The sequence below is a fragment of the Chaetodon auriga genome, chromosome 10 (genome assembly GCF_051107435.1).
Source record: "Chaetodon auriga isolate fChaAug3 chromosome 10, fChaAug3.hap1, whole genome shotgun sequence".
NCBI classification, from domain to species: Eukaryota; Metazoa; Chordata; class Actinopteri; order Chaetodontiformes; family Chaetodontidae; genus Chaetodon; species Chaetodon auriga.
This window is the reverse complement of record NC_135083.1, coordinates 27,242,913-27,258,732: the sequence shown is the minus strand read 5'-3', so window position 1 is coordinate 27,258,732 and position 15,820 is coordinate 27,242,913. Positions and strand designations below refer to the sequence as shown.

General features: G+C 41.4%; 1 protein-coding gene across 6 annotated transcripts in view; it reads right to left on the bottom strand.

Annotated features, from left to right (window-relative positions):
• The window catches only part of vps13d (vacuolar protein sorting 13 homolog D), a 157,940-nt gene that overhangs the window by 27,604 nt on the left and 114,516 nt on the right, over positions 1-15,820 (bottom strand). For all 6 annotated transcript variants that reach the window (XM_076740585.1, XM_076740580.1, XM_076740586.1 and 3 more), the window contains 5 exons: positions 15,459-15,557; positions 15,108-15,257; positions 14,294-14,443; positions 3,696-3,792; positions 3,460-3,608 (listed from right to left, as the gene is read on the bottom strand). In XM_076740585.1, the coding sequence (XP_076596700.1) occupies positions 3,460-3,608; positions 3,696-3,792; positions 14,294-14,443; positions 15,108-15,257; positions 15,459-15,557 (645 nt within the window). The remainder of the gene's footprint in view (positions 1-3,459; positions 3,609-3,695; positions 3,793-14,293; positions 14,444-15,107; positions 15,258-15,458; positions 15,558-15,820) is intronic.

The window sequence follows — 15,820 nt, the reverse complement described above, 5'->3', positions numbered from 1 at the left end:
GATACTTAAACTCCTCCACTTGAGGCAGGATCTCTCCCCCAACCCGGAGGGAGCAAGCCACCTTTTTCCGATCGAGAACCATGGCCTCGGACTTGGAGGTGCTGACTCTCATCCCAGCTGCTTCACACTCGGCTGCGAACCATCCCAGTGCACGCTGAAGGTCCTGGCTCGATGGAGCCAACAAGACAACATCATCCGCAAAAAGGAGAGACGAAATCTGCCGGCTCCCGAACCGAATCCCCTCCGGTCCCTGGCTGCGCCTAGAAATTCTGTCCATAAAAATAATGAACAGAACCGGTGACAAAGGGCAGCCCTGGTGGAGTCCAACATGCACCGGGAACAGGTCCGACTTACTGCCGGCAATGCGGATCAAGCTCCTGCTCTGGTTGTACAGGGACTGCACAGCCCTCAGCAGAGGGCCTCCAACCCCATACTCCCGGAGCACCTCCCACAGAATGACGCGAGGGACACGGTCGAATGCCTTCTCCAAGTCCACAAAACACATGTGGACTGGTTGGGCAAACTCCCATGAACCCTCAAGCACCCTGTGGAGGGTATAGAGCTGGTCCAGTGTTCCACGGCCGGGACAAAAACCGCATTGTTCCTCCTGAATCCGAGGTTCGACTATCGGCCGGATTCTCCTCTCCAGTACCCTGGAATAGACTTTCCCAGGGAGGCTGAGGAGTGTGATCCCCCGATAGTTGGAACACACCCTCCGGTCCCCCTTTTTAAACAGAGGGACCACCACCCCAGTCTGCCAGTCCAAAGGCACCATCCCCGACTGCCACGCGATGTTGCAGAGGCGTGTCAACCAGGACAGCCCTGCAACATCCAGTGACTTGAGGTACTCAGGGCGGATCTCGTCCACCCCCGGAGCTTTGCCACCGAGGAGCTTGCAAACTACCTCAATGACTTCAGCCCGGGTGATGGACGAATCGACCTCCAAGTCCCCAGTCTCTGCTTCCTCTGCAGAAGACATGACAGTGGGATTGAGGAGATCCTCGAAGTATTCCTTCCACCGCCCGACAATATCCCCAGTCGAGGTCAGCAGCTCCCCACCTCCACTGTAAACAGTATTAATGGAGAGCTGCTTCCCCCTCCTGAGGCGCCGAACAGTTTGCCAGAATTTCTTCGAGGCCGACCGGTAGTCCTCCTCCATGGCCTCCCCGAACTCCTCCCAGACCCGGGTTTTTGCTTCTACAACCGCCCGAGCTGCTGCCCGCTTAGCCTGCCGGTACCCGTCAGCTGCCTCAGGAGTCCTATGAGCCAACCAAGCCCGATAGGACTCCTTCTTCAGCTTGACGGCATCCCTTACTTCCGGTGTCCACCACCGGGTTCGGGGATTGCCGCCACGGCAGGCACCGGCGACTTTACGGCCACAGCTATGGACGGCTGCATCAACAATGGAAGTGGAGAACATGGTCCATTCAGATTCGATGTCTCCAACCTCCCTTGGAATCTGGTCGAAGTTCTCCCGGAGGTGGGAGTTGAAGACCTCCCTGACAGCGGGTTCCGCCAGACGTTCCCAACAGACCCTCACAGTACGTTTGGGTCTGCCAAGTCTGTCCCGCTTCCTCCCCTGCCAGCGGATCCAACTCACCACCAGGTGGTGATCAGTTGACAGCTCAGCCCCTCTCTTCACCCGAGTGTCCAAGACATACCGCCGAAGGTCAGATGATACGACTACAAAGTCAATCATTGACCTCCGACCTAGGGTGTCCTGGTGCCACGTGCACTGATGGACACCCTTATGCTTGAACATGGTGTTCGTTATTGACAAACTATGACTAGCACAGAAGTCCAACAACAGAACACCACTCGGGTTCAGATCAGGGAGGCCGTTCCTCCCAATCACGCCCCTCCAGGTATCACTGTCGCTACCCACGTGGGCATTGAAGTCCCCCAGCAGAACGATGGAGTCCCCGGTTGGAGCACTTTCCAGTACCCCTCCCAGGGACTCCAAGAAGGCCGGGTACTCTGCACTGCCGTTTGGTCCATAGGCCGAAACAACAGTGAGAGACCTGTCCCCGACCCGAAGGCGCAGGGAAGCGACCCTCTCGCTCAGCGGGGAGAACTCCAACACATGACGGTTGAGCTGGGGGGCTATAAGCAAGCCCACACCAGCTCGCCGCCTCTCACCGCGGGCAACTCCAGAGTAGAAGAGAGTCCAGCCTCTCTCAAGGAGTTGGGTTCCAGAGCCCGAACTGTGCGTGGAGGTGAGTCCGACTATCTCTAGTCGGTACTGCTCAACCTCCCGCACTAGCTCCGGCTCCTTCCCCCCCAGCGAGGTGACATTCCATGTCCCCATAGCCAGAGTTGTTGTCCAGGGTTTGGGTCGTCGGGGCCCCCGCCCACGACTGCCACCCAAAACGCAAAGCACCGGCCCCTTCTGGTCCTTCCTGCGGGTGGTGGGCCTACGGGAAGGCGGGCCCACGTCGCTCCTTCGGGCTGAGCCCGGCCGGGTCCCGTGGGCAAAGACCCGGCCACCAGGCGCTCGCCTGCGAGCCCCAACCCCGGGCCTGGCTCCAGGGTGGGGCCCCGGTGACGCCAATCCCGGCGACGTGAACATCCTCGTTTTTTTACTATCCATGAGGGCTTGTGAGGTGGCTCCTCCTTGAACCGCCACCTTATCGTGGTGGAGGAGTTTGAGTACCCGAATGATCCTAGAGGCTATGTTGTCCGGGGCTTAATGCCCCTGGTAGGGTCTCCCAAGGCAAACAGGTTCTAGGTGACGGGTCAGACTAAGAGCGGTTCACAAGCCCTCACAAGCCCTCACAAGCCCTCACAAGCCCTCACAAGCCCTCACGGACATCAAGTCTAACCCATAAATGGATCAAACTTTTAAAGTGGTACAACTAAAATAAATTTTAACCAAACCTCTTAATTATGCAGGCTTAAAACAATAGGTTCTTAGCTTCTTTAATACTAAAAATGTGACATTTACCTTTCTATCTTTGTCAGCTGATTATGTTAACTGAATGGTCTTATTAACCCTACAGTTTCATACATATATTTAGAATATATGACTATTATAAAGGGAAATTGCTAGTGCCTCCAAATGGTTAGTGCTGAATCCACCTACAAACAAATGTTGAGAAAAGAATCTTGAATACAGACGACAGTCCCAGTTTCCTTTGTGTCTTTGAATCTTTATTTTCTGTGAAGATAAAGCTTATTTATGTTGATAATGCCTGAAAAGACATCACTGCAGGGTTTTTAAATGATTTTAAATTGCTTTGAGATTAAAACAACCCTACTCCACTTTTGAAGTCTTTTCTGTTTTACAGCATGCAGTTACAGGTGCAGTCTGTTGTCAGTGTAGGTCTTTGAAGAAGGTGATGTCACCACCCAATGAAGCCAATAAGTTACATTTAGCTCTCCACCAAAGTTGATTTTTTGACAGATTTCTGAAGCTGCACACATAAAAAAATTAAAGGAGAAAAAATGAGATCACATTACCTTGAGATCAGGAGGCAGCTTGTGAGAGGTGAAGACACTCAGTTTGACCTGAGGGAGGCTGATCTTCAGGTTCTCAAAGTAGTATCGTTTGGGAGGTCCTGCGTCCTCATTGAACTTCCCATGGAGGTTTTCATCCAACCTCTCCAGCTCTGCAGTCATTACAGTTTGTTTTAAGCAAAACAATCTGCTTACTCAGAGAACAAATTGCCATTCCAATGTGACCTCTAATGACCCACCAGCTTCTGTCTGTCCATATCCAAAGAAACTGAGCAGCTTGAGCAGCAGTTTCTCCTCGATGATGACTGTGAAGCGCCGGGCCGTCACCATTAGGTGCTGTGAACACATCATGGTTATATCATTATTTGCTACATTTCTGTTTACTACTACTGTATGAGGTCATCAGCAGTGACATGAAAAAACAACCAGATGGTTGACCTCTGAACTATTTTACCCAAAATCTACCAGCATGTCCACACCCTCATCAGAGGAAACAATACCCAGGACTAATTGTCGACCAATAGAGGATTTCTAAAAAATTTGACACTGTTGGAAATTAATAATCTTTGACGTCATCATAAACTGCTGAAGTGCACATTAAAAGTCAAAGTAATAAATACCTAAATAAATAAATGTGAAACTGAACATTGAACTCAAAGTTATGTATTCAATATATATTAGAATCTACATAAATGATTTAAGTAGCACTTAAAAATGGGGAAATATGATACTGCAGATGTTTTCTTCAGACAAATGATTCTCATCACACATGCTCAACAGGTAATTAGGTTCATCTTTCAGGAAAAATGCTTCTTTGACTACTTACAGCACTTTAGAACACATGCCACATTAACCCATTCACACAAAGACACATGCTGATGACACAGTATTGGGAGCAATTTGGGGTTCAGCATCTTGCCCAAGGACAGCTGGGGATCAAACCAACGGCCTTCTGATTGGTGGACGGTCTGCTCTACCTCCTGAGCCACAGCCAAGTCTTATAACACCAAGTGACATATATGTTTTTTTTTTTGTTTTTTTTTTTTGTAGGATTTAGCATGATATATTAGAAATATGTTGTGGGTTTGTTTGCTAGGTACATTTTTTTTTATTTGCAAACCACACTGTTACACTGTTGATACACTGTTAGTGGATCATAGGGCTTTTGTAAAAAAAATTTTTTTGTTCAAGTTTTGGCAGGAAATACCTACATAATTTGCCCCCTTTGTTAATAATTTATATTTGCACTCTATATATTTGCCGATTCTAAAAATGATTTACTGTATACTTTTTATTATACTCATCACACAAGCTCAACAGGTAATTAGATTCATCTTTCAGGAAAAATGCATAAACACGACATAATTCTACAGACACAACTCTAGTGGCATCAAAGAGGCTACCATAATCTTACTTAAAAAGTGAATTTTCCCGCTATCAATACAATATCAGTTGTAGTTTGAGGTGTTTCCATGCAGGTGACTGCCTGTTTTGTATCATGGACAAAGAGCTGATACTGTTGGGTTTTATATTCCACAAACAACTTTTGTGGGAACAAATAAGCTGAAAACAGGTCAGATATGACATGAATGCCACTTGTCAGCCTTGTAAAATCAGATCATTCCTGGGACAGCAAAGGTTTGGCCCACATTTTCTAACCCAGTTGCTAAAATAATGCGTTGAAAGTGTTTTCATGGAGTGGAGAATTGCTTTCATAAAAAATAATCTCATAAATCTCAAGGTATGAGTGCCATTTTATGGGGTCTTCAACAGTTGTTTAGAAGTGGCTTCTCAAATGATCAGAACTTACAACTCTCTCAATGAGCTACAATGTTTCAAATGTGAATGTTGCTGCAAAGAAGCTCCAAAATCTAAAACATAGATGCTTCACACACATCTTCAACTCAGCAGCAAAGAACATCTATGCAATCATCACTGTTTCAAGGTGGGCACCCAAGATTACCAATTCAGGATCTGACTTTAAATATGGTCTCCTCTTTTGTTCCTGAGTTATGACCAGAAAAGTGTTTAAGTTGACCTGTTCATTCTATGAGACATTTTTGTGCAAATTTGTCATCATTGTCATATGAATCCTTGAGTTATGACCAAAAACATGTTTTGTGAGGCCACAGTGACCTTAACCTTTGACCAACAAATTCTAATCAGTTCATCCTTGAGTGCAAGTGGAAATTTGAGCAGGATGTGATGAAATTCCCTCCAGGCATTCCTGAGATGTCATGTCATGAGAATGAGATGGACCTGTGGTCACAGTGACTTTGACCCTTGACCACCAGAATCTAATGAGTTCATCCTTGAGTCCAAATTAACATTTGTGCCAAATTAGAAGAAATGCCCTCAAGGCATTCCTGAGATATAATGTTCATGAAAATGGGATGCACATACACTGAATGCACAAGTATTAGGCAAGTTTTAGTCCTGAGGATTAATTGTATTTTTGAACAAATACAGTGCTCTCAGTTAATCAAAAATGTCAATAAACCTCAAACCTAAGTATTTAACAAAGTAAAAGTGAGTTTTGGCTTCCCCAGGAGAATATCTGTGTGCACAATTATTAGGCAACTCTTAGTGTGCAGAATTATTATGCAACTAAATGAAAAACAAAAATTTTCCCATCTCACTTATGTATTTTCATTTATTAGAATAAGAATAACAAATAAACAACTAAATAAAATAAATACTTCTGACATTTCAACAAATATTCAGTGACCAATATAGCCCCCCTTCTTTTCAATAACTGTCATGAGCCTTCCATGCATGGAGTCTATTAGTTTCTTGATCTGTCGATGATCAACTTTTTTGTGCAGCAACCACAACCTCCCAAATGCTGTTCAAAGAGATATATTGTCTTCCCTCACTGTAAATCTCACATTTAAGAAGGCCGCACAGGTTCTCAACAGGGTTTAGCTAAGGTGAGGAAGGGGGCCATGTCATTATTCTGTCATCGTTAAGGCCTTTGCTGGCTAGCCACGCAGTGGAGTACTTGGATGAATATGATGGAGCATTGTCCTGCATAAAAATCATGGCCTATTTGAATGATGTAGACTTTTTCCTGTACCACTGTTTGAAGAAAGTATCTTTTAAAAATTGGCAGTAGGTTTGGGAGTTGATTTTAAGTCCATCTTCAACCTGAAAAGGTCCAACTAGCTCATCCTTAATAATAGCAGCCCATACCAATACCCCACCTCCACCTTGCTGGCATTTGGCTCGAAGTGGAGCTCTGTGCCCATTAGGAATCCAGCCATGGGCCCATCCATCTGGTCCGTCAAGAGTCACTCTCATTTCATCCATCTATAAAACCTTTGCAAAATCTGTCTTTAGATATCTCTTGGCCCAGTCTTGACGTGTCAATTTATGAGTCTTGTTCAGTGGTGGTCGTGTTTCAGCCTCTGCAGGACTGTTTTGAGTGCACAAACTGGTACATGTTCAGAGATGCCGCCACCTGGGTGAACCACATCTGTCTTGAGGAAATACATTAATGGTGACATCATGATGATGAATGGAGAGATGAGGGCTCTATCCAGAGCCAAAACAGCTGCTTTTTGGTCAGGTGACAAGAAAGCATAGGCTACAACATTACCAGATCAAGACTGAAAGCTGGCATAAAAGAGGCAAAGCAGAGATATCAGCAGAGACCGGAGAGAGACCTCAACAACAACAAGATCAACGATATGTGGCAAGTGACCCAGACAACTGCAATGTACAAAAGCAGTAGCACCTCATCTTACATGAGGCCATGTTGCTATATGAGTTTAATACATTCTATGCTTCTTTTGATCTGCTCCACAAAAACTCAGCTACAGGGCTGTCAAAATTGGGAAAACAATTATGTTCAATTATTCCATCTAAAAAAACACATAGGTTTGAACCATTCAATGAGAGACATAACTACTTGTATAGGTATATTTATTTCAACATTGTTTCAAAGATTGATATACCTAAACACATTCCGAAATAAACAAATAATGTCCTTTGTTATATACCATAAAAATCAGACTGTAGATCTCTGTCTCTGTGACTTGGATCATGCTGAGAACTGAGAAAGCACCGCTTTGCTAGCTTGTGCTGTGAAGTCCTTTTAGTGCTTGGTAAGACTAGAAAAGCGTCATATAAATGCAGTCCATTTACCATCTACCATGTGAAGAGGCCAGTGCAGATCTCCTGTTCTTCACAGAGTTGGAAAAGTGGAAGATACGTTATTGTCCAATACAATATCCTAGCAATGAAATGGAACCCAGTGAGTATTTATGGTCCCAATGAGGATAACCCCAGTTTCTTTAGGAATATCTTTCTTGACTTGTCTACCATGAACAGATTTTTTATTTTAGGAGGGGACTTCATTTGTGCTTTAAATCTAATAGATCGTTCAATGGGCTGTGACATGGGTAAAACTGAAGGAAAGGGGGGATTAGAAGGGTTCAGGGGTCCGCAGTGTTGTGGGAGGATATTGTTCAAGTCTCCCAGGTATGTATATATGTTGTTTTTTTTTGGTGTTTTTTTTCTTCAGCAGCAGCAGCCTTTTATTCTCTTTTCTTTTGTATAGATACGTATGTATCATAACTGTTACTCCTCTAACATAAAAAAAAAAAAATGAGCTGGAATGTCAAGGGGCTTCAGAAAATAACAAAATTAAAACAATTTATGAGTAGGATTAGACATCTCCAATCTAAAATCATTTTTTTTGCAGGAAACCCACCTGACAATGGCAGACTTAAAGCGTGTACAGAGCAGATGGCCTGGCCAAGTAATAGATGCATGTTATAATAATTATGCAAGAAGAGTGCTTATCCTTATTCACCATCAATACCATTGCAGATTGTTAAAATTATCCACGTTATTGTCCAATGACAATATCCTAGCAATGAAATGGAACCCAGTGAGTATTTATGGTCCCAATGAGGATAACCCCAGTTTCTTTAGGAATATCTTTCTTGACTTGTCTACCATGAACAGATTTTTTATTTTAGGAGGGGACTTCAATTGTGCTTTAAATCTAACAATAGATCGTTCAACGGGCTGTGACACGGGTAAAACTCAAACTAGAGAACTACTGAAAAAGTTTGTACTACAGTACAGTAGTTGATGTCTGGAGAGAAAGCAATCCTGATAAAAATCATTACTCCTGTTATTCAAGTACATATAAATCACATTCCCGCATCGATTATTTCATTATTTCCAGGGAACTCTTACCCAAGGTGAGTGAATGTTGGTATAATGGTATAGTGATGAGTGGCCATGGTGCTGTATCACTCAAAATCCAAATTGACAAAATTGTCAATAGCCCACCTAAGTAGAGATTCCAGGCGAGATGGCTGCAAGACCAAGCTTTTGTTGACACTATTGGCTCTAAAATTAACAGCTTCTTTGCACTAAATACTGATGAAACTAATTCTTCTATCAGATGGGAAGCATTTAAAGTGTTCATTAGGGGAGAGATTATTAATTACACCAGCTAAAAAACGACACACTATAAAATGGAAATGAAAAATTTGGAATATCAAATCAAAATATTGGAAAATGACCTGTATGCAAAAGATGATAATTTAAAACAAAAGGAATTGATTATACTGAGAGCTAAATATAATAAAATGTCCACGGATGAAAGCTCCAAAAATTTAATGTGGTTGAAACAGGCCTACCATGATCAAGGAGAGAAGGCTGAAAAACTTTTAGCCTGGAGAATCAAACAACAAACTGACTGGGCAATAAATAGTATTAGGACCCTGATGGGTTGCCTATAGAATTTTGTAAAACATTTAAAACTAAATTTGTAGAGCCAGTTCTAAATATGTTTAAAGAATGCTTCCAGGAAAAAACTGTTGTTTAGTAAAAATTAGTTTTTTTTGTACATCCATTGTATTAAGTTCATCTATTTTTTTCTTCAATTGTTTTATTTCAGATTTGATCTCATCTTTCATATTTTTTGAATGTTCCTGTTGCAGTTTTGATAGTTTCTCTTCTAGGCTGACCATTTTGTGAAGGTTGGCCTTTTTTGATGGGAAGAGATATTTATTATTTTCCCCCTAATTACTGCCTTATATGCGTCCCAAAGTATTCCTGGGCTGACTTCGTCATTGTCGTTGAGTTCAAAATACTCCTTGGTTGCCACTCTCAAGCTTTCTTTAGTTTTTGGATAATTTAAGATATTTGTGTTTAACCTCCAAAGAGTGGATCTTTTATTCTTTGCGAGAAGAACTTGCACATAAACAGGGTTATGGTCAAAAACTGTATAAGGCCCAATTTCACAATTTTGTATCCTAAACAAATCATTTTTGAACATGAATGAATACATAATCCAAACGGGAGTAGACATTATGGGTGTGAGAATAATGAGTATATTCCCTTTTGGTTGGATTAATGTCTCTCCGTACATCGAGGACACCGATATCTTCCATATAATGTGTCATCTTTTTCCCTATATTTCTCGAGTCACCTTTCCCATTTGAAGAATCTAATTTTGCATTCAGTATAATATTGAAATCTCCACCACATATTAGGGTTCCTTGAGTTTTGGTTGTCATTATTTCTAATATATGTTTATAAAAGGACCAGTCGCTGCAAGGGTGTGCTGCGCTGTGCTGCTGCCTCCTCCTCTGATCAGTCTGGTCCAGGTTAGTTGCTTAAGTTGCTCCCGGATTATTTTGGGTAGCTTGATGATCTTGACAGTGTAGCCTCTTCTGGACATATCCTCAGTCGCCTCCGCCGTGCTGATGTAGGTCTTGTTTCTGTCCATGAATTTCACTTTCAGTTTGGCTGGGTAGAGGGTTTGAAACGGTATTTGATTTTCTTTCAAAATCTTGCATACTTCTGCGTATTCTCTTCGTTTCTTAAGGATGACAGGAGCATAATCATTGTCCAGGGTTATGTGTTTACCCTTCCAAGTAAATCCTCTCTTTTGCCATGCTTCGCGGAGTATCTGCTATCTAATCCTGAAGCTCAGGAACTTGACCACAATAGAGCACGCTGGAGCCTCGTTCGGGGGTGGGGGACCCGGAGAGCGGTGGGCTCGTTCAATGTTAATGTCCACACCGACCAGCTCTAAGCCCTCACGCAGTAGTGTCTGAACAAAAGCACACATTGATGGAGAGCCTTGTTCAGATGATTCTGGAACACCGTAGATTCTGATACTCTTTCTTCTACAGCGACTCTCTCTATATCCATCATCTTCTCTCCAGTTGTATGTGTAGCTGTACAAGTTCGGTCGTAGTTTCCTCCATGTTTTGAATTCTCTCCTCAGTCTTTTCGATCCTCTCCTCAGCTTCTTCCAGTCTATTATTCACTTTGGTCAGTTCTTCCTTGAGGCTTTCTAGTTGCTCCTTATTTTCTCGTCGAAAATCCCTCAGTTCTTGTAGGATAACTTCGCAGTTGGCCATGGCTCATAATTTAGTTTCACGTATCACTGTTGACTTATTTAGTTTTGCGTATTAGCTTGAGCCGCTAATGCTAGCGCACAAATTTCACTCGGGTCTCTTGGTTCACTCACTCTTTGTCGGTGCAGGTTGTAGTCTACTTCTCTCTCTTTCTTGTTTCACAGTTATTTATTTGTTTACATTGTTTAAACGGGGTTAAATCAGTAATTGCACATGTCCTTACGGGAGCCCTCTCACAGCACAGCCATTCACGGTGGTGGTCAAACCGGAAGCCGGCGCTACCCTTTTAAATTGCTAACATGATTCAGATTTGGACAGGGATTTCTTAGATGGATTCATGTTCTCTATACAAACCCAATAGCAGAGATTCTGACCAGTAGTGTTGTCTCAAAGCCATTCAACTTACAACATTCAACCCGACAAGACTGTCCACTATCACCGATGCTATTCACTTAAGCTACTGAACCTCTCACTATGGCTGTCAGAGCCCATGATGGCCTCACGGGCATCCAGGTGAACAAGAACATAGGATATCTTTGTATGTCGATGACGTCATCCTTTTTCTGACCAGGCTTAAGGATAGTATTCCAAATCTAATCACATTAACTCAACAATTCGGAGAGTTCTCTAGATATAAAATAAATTTCTCTAAATCATCACTGTTATTTCTAAATAAAAATGAACGTCTGACAACCAACTATAAAAATGCAAAAAATTGATTTACTTATTTGGGCGTTAAAATTACACCTGATTAAAAATATTGTATCTTCAAATTATGACTCGCTAACAGAAAAAATAACATTAGACCTCTTGACAGTAATGCCAATTTCAATGATCAGCCATATTAATATAATCAAAATGGATATACTTCCAAAATTCCTGTACCTTTTTCAATCAATCCCATTCCCGCTTCCCAAGTGATTTTTTTTTTTTTTTTTTTTTTTTTTTCATAAAATCAACAACATTCTTGCTAAATTCATTTGGAACAATAAAAAAAGCTAGACTGTGATTGAAGTTGCTTTACTTGCCGTATGAAAGGAATGGCCTTTGTCTTCCAAATCTAAGGTTGTATTACTGATCGGCTCAATTACACTCTGCTTCATTTTATTTTAGCTCAGATATTCTCCCAGCTTTGGTAAATATTGAGCAAACAACTGCAGCAGAACTACCCTTCAAGCTGTATCTGTATTCAGCAGATTTTAAAACACTGAAAAGAAAAAGACATCCTTTTCTTAAAAATGTCATTGACATTTGGTATTGTGTACACCAGCATATTGTAGACATCCCTGCTTTATCTCATTTTTCTCCTGTATGGGGAAACAATGATTTTACACCAGGTAGAGGTGATGGTGGGTTCAAGCTATGGGCAGGCAAAAGTGTGCAATGTGTCGGGAACCTATGCAGAAATGGCAAACTACTTACCTTTGAGCAAATATGTAAGGAGTATGGTATACCAAATAAACATTTTTTCAAATATTTACAACTGAAACATTTTATATCATCAAAAAATAAAGACCTAATGTCTGAACCACCTTTGACAAATCTTGAAAACCCAATCATTACAAATCTGGCTAAAAGGGGTCTAGTATCTTTGTGTTATGGGACTTTGGTATCTCATGAAAAGGAATCATCCAAAAACAGATGAGAACCATGGAAAATCGATATTGGAGAGGATATACTTGAAGAAGACTGGGAAGTGGCATGCTTAAAGGCACAGCAAAATACAATTAATACAAGATTGAAATTGGTCCAATATAAATGGATAATGCGAACTTATATCACCCCAGTGAAACTGAATAAAATCTGTCTTAATATTCCAAATATTTGTTGTAAGTGTTTAGAAGAAAAAGGAACGCTGTTTCATTGTGTTTGGGAATGCTCAAAAGTACAATCATTTTGGAAGAGTGTAATGAGGGCCATTTCCCAGAGGGTGGGTAAGAATGTTCCCCTGCAAGCAGAACTTTGTATCCTGGGTATATACCCTGAAATATACAGGTGCCCTCTGTAAAGTTATAGTTGAAGGAGATTGGAACATACCTTGAGTTGGAAAGACTTACATATATTGTTAGAGGGAAAAGAAAACAGTTTGTTAAAGTATGGAAACCTTTTTTTGGGGATTTTTGGAGGATAAGAACGTTGCAATAACTTGAAGATCATCACTACAGCTGCTTTTTCAGTTATTTATTTGTTTTTATTTACTTCTGTTATTACTGTTTTACTTGTATTATCATTATTTTATTTTCATTTATTTTTTTATTTTTTCTTCATCTTTTGATTGTTTTGTTGTATGGTGCACTTATACATTATTTGCTGTAGCTGTGGTTATTGTTATTTGTATGTTTTCTATATGTAAAAATATTGTTTAAAAAAAAAAATCATTTAAACTCTGTGATTGACCATAGTGAGAAGCAGATGAGGCCATCGCATGCAACCGTTAAGGTTTTTTTCATTTAAGGATGAATAACATTGTTCACCTGTAAATCATTCAAAAGTGAGTGAAGGCCTGTTTGTCACAGATACGCCCTGGAGCGTATACTTCCCTGCAGCACGAGGCAAACGCTCACTCTTTACTTTTACTTTTCTCTTGACTCCAGTAGTGTTTACTTCACTTTCAGTTGTTTACCTCGTCTCTTCAGAAAAACTGTTTTCGCTAGTTCTTTTCCCAGTCTTCATGTAACTTCAATTTTTGCTCGCCACATTAAACCGCATAACTTTTTCAAAGTTAAAGCCAAAATCTTCTTTTCTTCGACTGATCTACCATTACTTCATTAATTATTATTAAATCAGCATTAAAAGAAAAGAATAAATAAAATTCTTCTGAGCTGATGAAGGTTGGTGCCCCTTTCTATATTCCCCTACACGTGAGTGGATCTGTTGAACAGGTATTAGAGACTGTTGTTCATACATCGACATATCTTTTGAAGCAGCTGAGTGTTGTCCTGGTGTGACCCATCCGTGCAACAAATGCCCCTGAAGAGATCCCCCATAGTTATTTGGGTGGTTCTTTGCCTATCAAGGTATTGTCCAGCACTAGGTTCGGTTGCACTGCATGTCCCTCCTGCAGTTTCCACATTTATTTGTTTAATCTCCTCCAGTATTGCCACCTGCACCTTCTCCTTTTGTTCTTCTTTTAAATTAATTAGGTGATGGGTGTGTGGATCCAGGCAACTAGCTTTGTTCAGCAGCATAAATGCACCATTTTCCTGAATTTAAATTTAAAATTAGGGCAACCATTCATCCCCCCGTTTACTATTTGAATATATATATATATATATATATATATATATATATATATATATATGAATTTGGAATATTTGTTGACATATTTGCTGTCAAGTCTACTCTGACTCAAGAGGGCCTGCCACTCTCAGTATCCACAGCAGAGAAGAATCCTGCTGCGCTCAGCAGACAAAGAAAGAAAGACTGGTGCTTCAGTGTCTGACACTCACCTTGAAGAGATCAGTCAGCACGAGGCTGCTGGGAACCTTGACTGAGTTGACCTGCAGGGCTGGGCCACTGTCATTGACATTGTTGTCACTGGAGCTGGGAGTCACACAGAGCATTACAGGCTGGGTGGTACCCAGCAGCTGGTTGTCCACCTGATTACAACAATATGACAGACCAAGTATTCATACAGCACTGTCAATGAAAACACAATTCAAGTGCATTATTAGCAGAAAATAGGTCTATATGAGTACTAATCATGCTTTATATTCACTGGTAGCTTCTGGAAACCCAAACTAGCACAATGTATATAGACTGCAATAATCTAGTATTAGTGTCAGTAATACTGGCATGAATCGATCACTATGTGTCATGTTGATTTTGGGAATAAGTTTAATTAATTTGCAAAGGGGTTTCATTTGATCTGAATGATGAGTAGTACAATAAAATGGAATTAAGAAACAGGCGTTTTCTGTGGTGGATATGGCCATGAACTGAGGGGGTCTTGCTGACACTGTTCTTCATTGGTATGAATCCAAGCTGTGTAACCAGAATATTGTAGTCACACTCTCATTCCAACATACATGGCATACTGTGTGGGGTCCCACTCTTTTTGTCCCACCTCCCTTCCCATTGGCTACATTTAGGATTTCATTGTCCTCTAATGACATGAATAACATCACTGTGGTTCTCTTTCACCATCTAAAAAATACAGTATGTGTGAATATGTATTATCATGCCAAGGGCCTTGGTGTTATACAAATACAATTTGATGTTGAACTGGAATATTGAATGTTGTTACTGCTGTGTTGACCTCACCTGGATGTTCTGAATGCTGAGCTCCAACACTTCACTGGCAGCAGTGCGGATGAAGTGGACATCTATACCAGACAGTGTTGCGAACACAAGCTCCTCAGGAACCTTGTTGACCAGAGAGACACCCAAACCTTCCTCCAAGTTCACTAACACCTGTAAATACAAAGAAGACATCAGGGCAGAGGTTTTTTCATAGAGGCACATCAAAAAATTATTGTTGAACTGCACATAATGAACGTTAATGCCTCAGGACTTGGCATGTGTCATGTAGTAATTATGTGTTTTTTTGCTAGGTGTGAATGTCACTAATAAACCATGGTGCATGTATAGTGCTTCCATGAAATAATTTCATACCTCAAGCTCAGTCTCTCTCTTCTTCAGATCGTCTTTGCTCCTGTCCTGTTCTGTGCTGGGTGAGCTCCGAATCATTCTCCTCTGGTTGAAGTCACTGATCTACAAACAAACATATGTAAGTAGAAATGATGAGGTTTGCCATCTCTGTAATCTTTCTGTGATTATTAGGTGTTACCAGAGCAACAGAGATGGATTACATTCTGAAAGAAGCTCTGTTATGTAATTTACAGTGTATGTACACAAGCATTTTGTAGGAGAGAAAAAACAAAGATAATGAGTGCAGTCAAACTGGGTTTTATATACAGCAGACACAGGGGTTAAGCAAAGTGGTCACAACTGCAATCATTCTATCTCTTATGCCA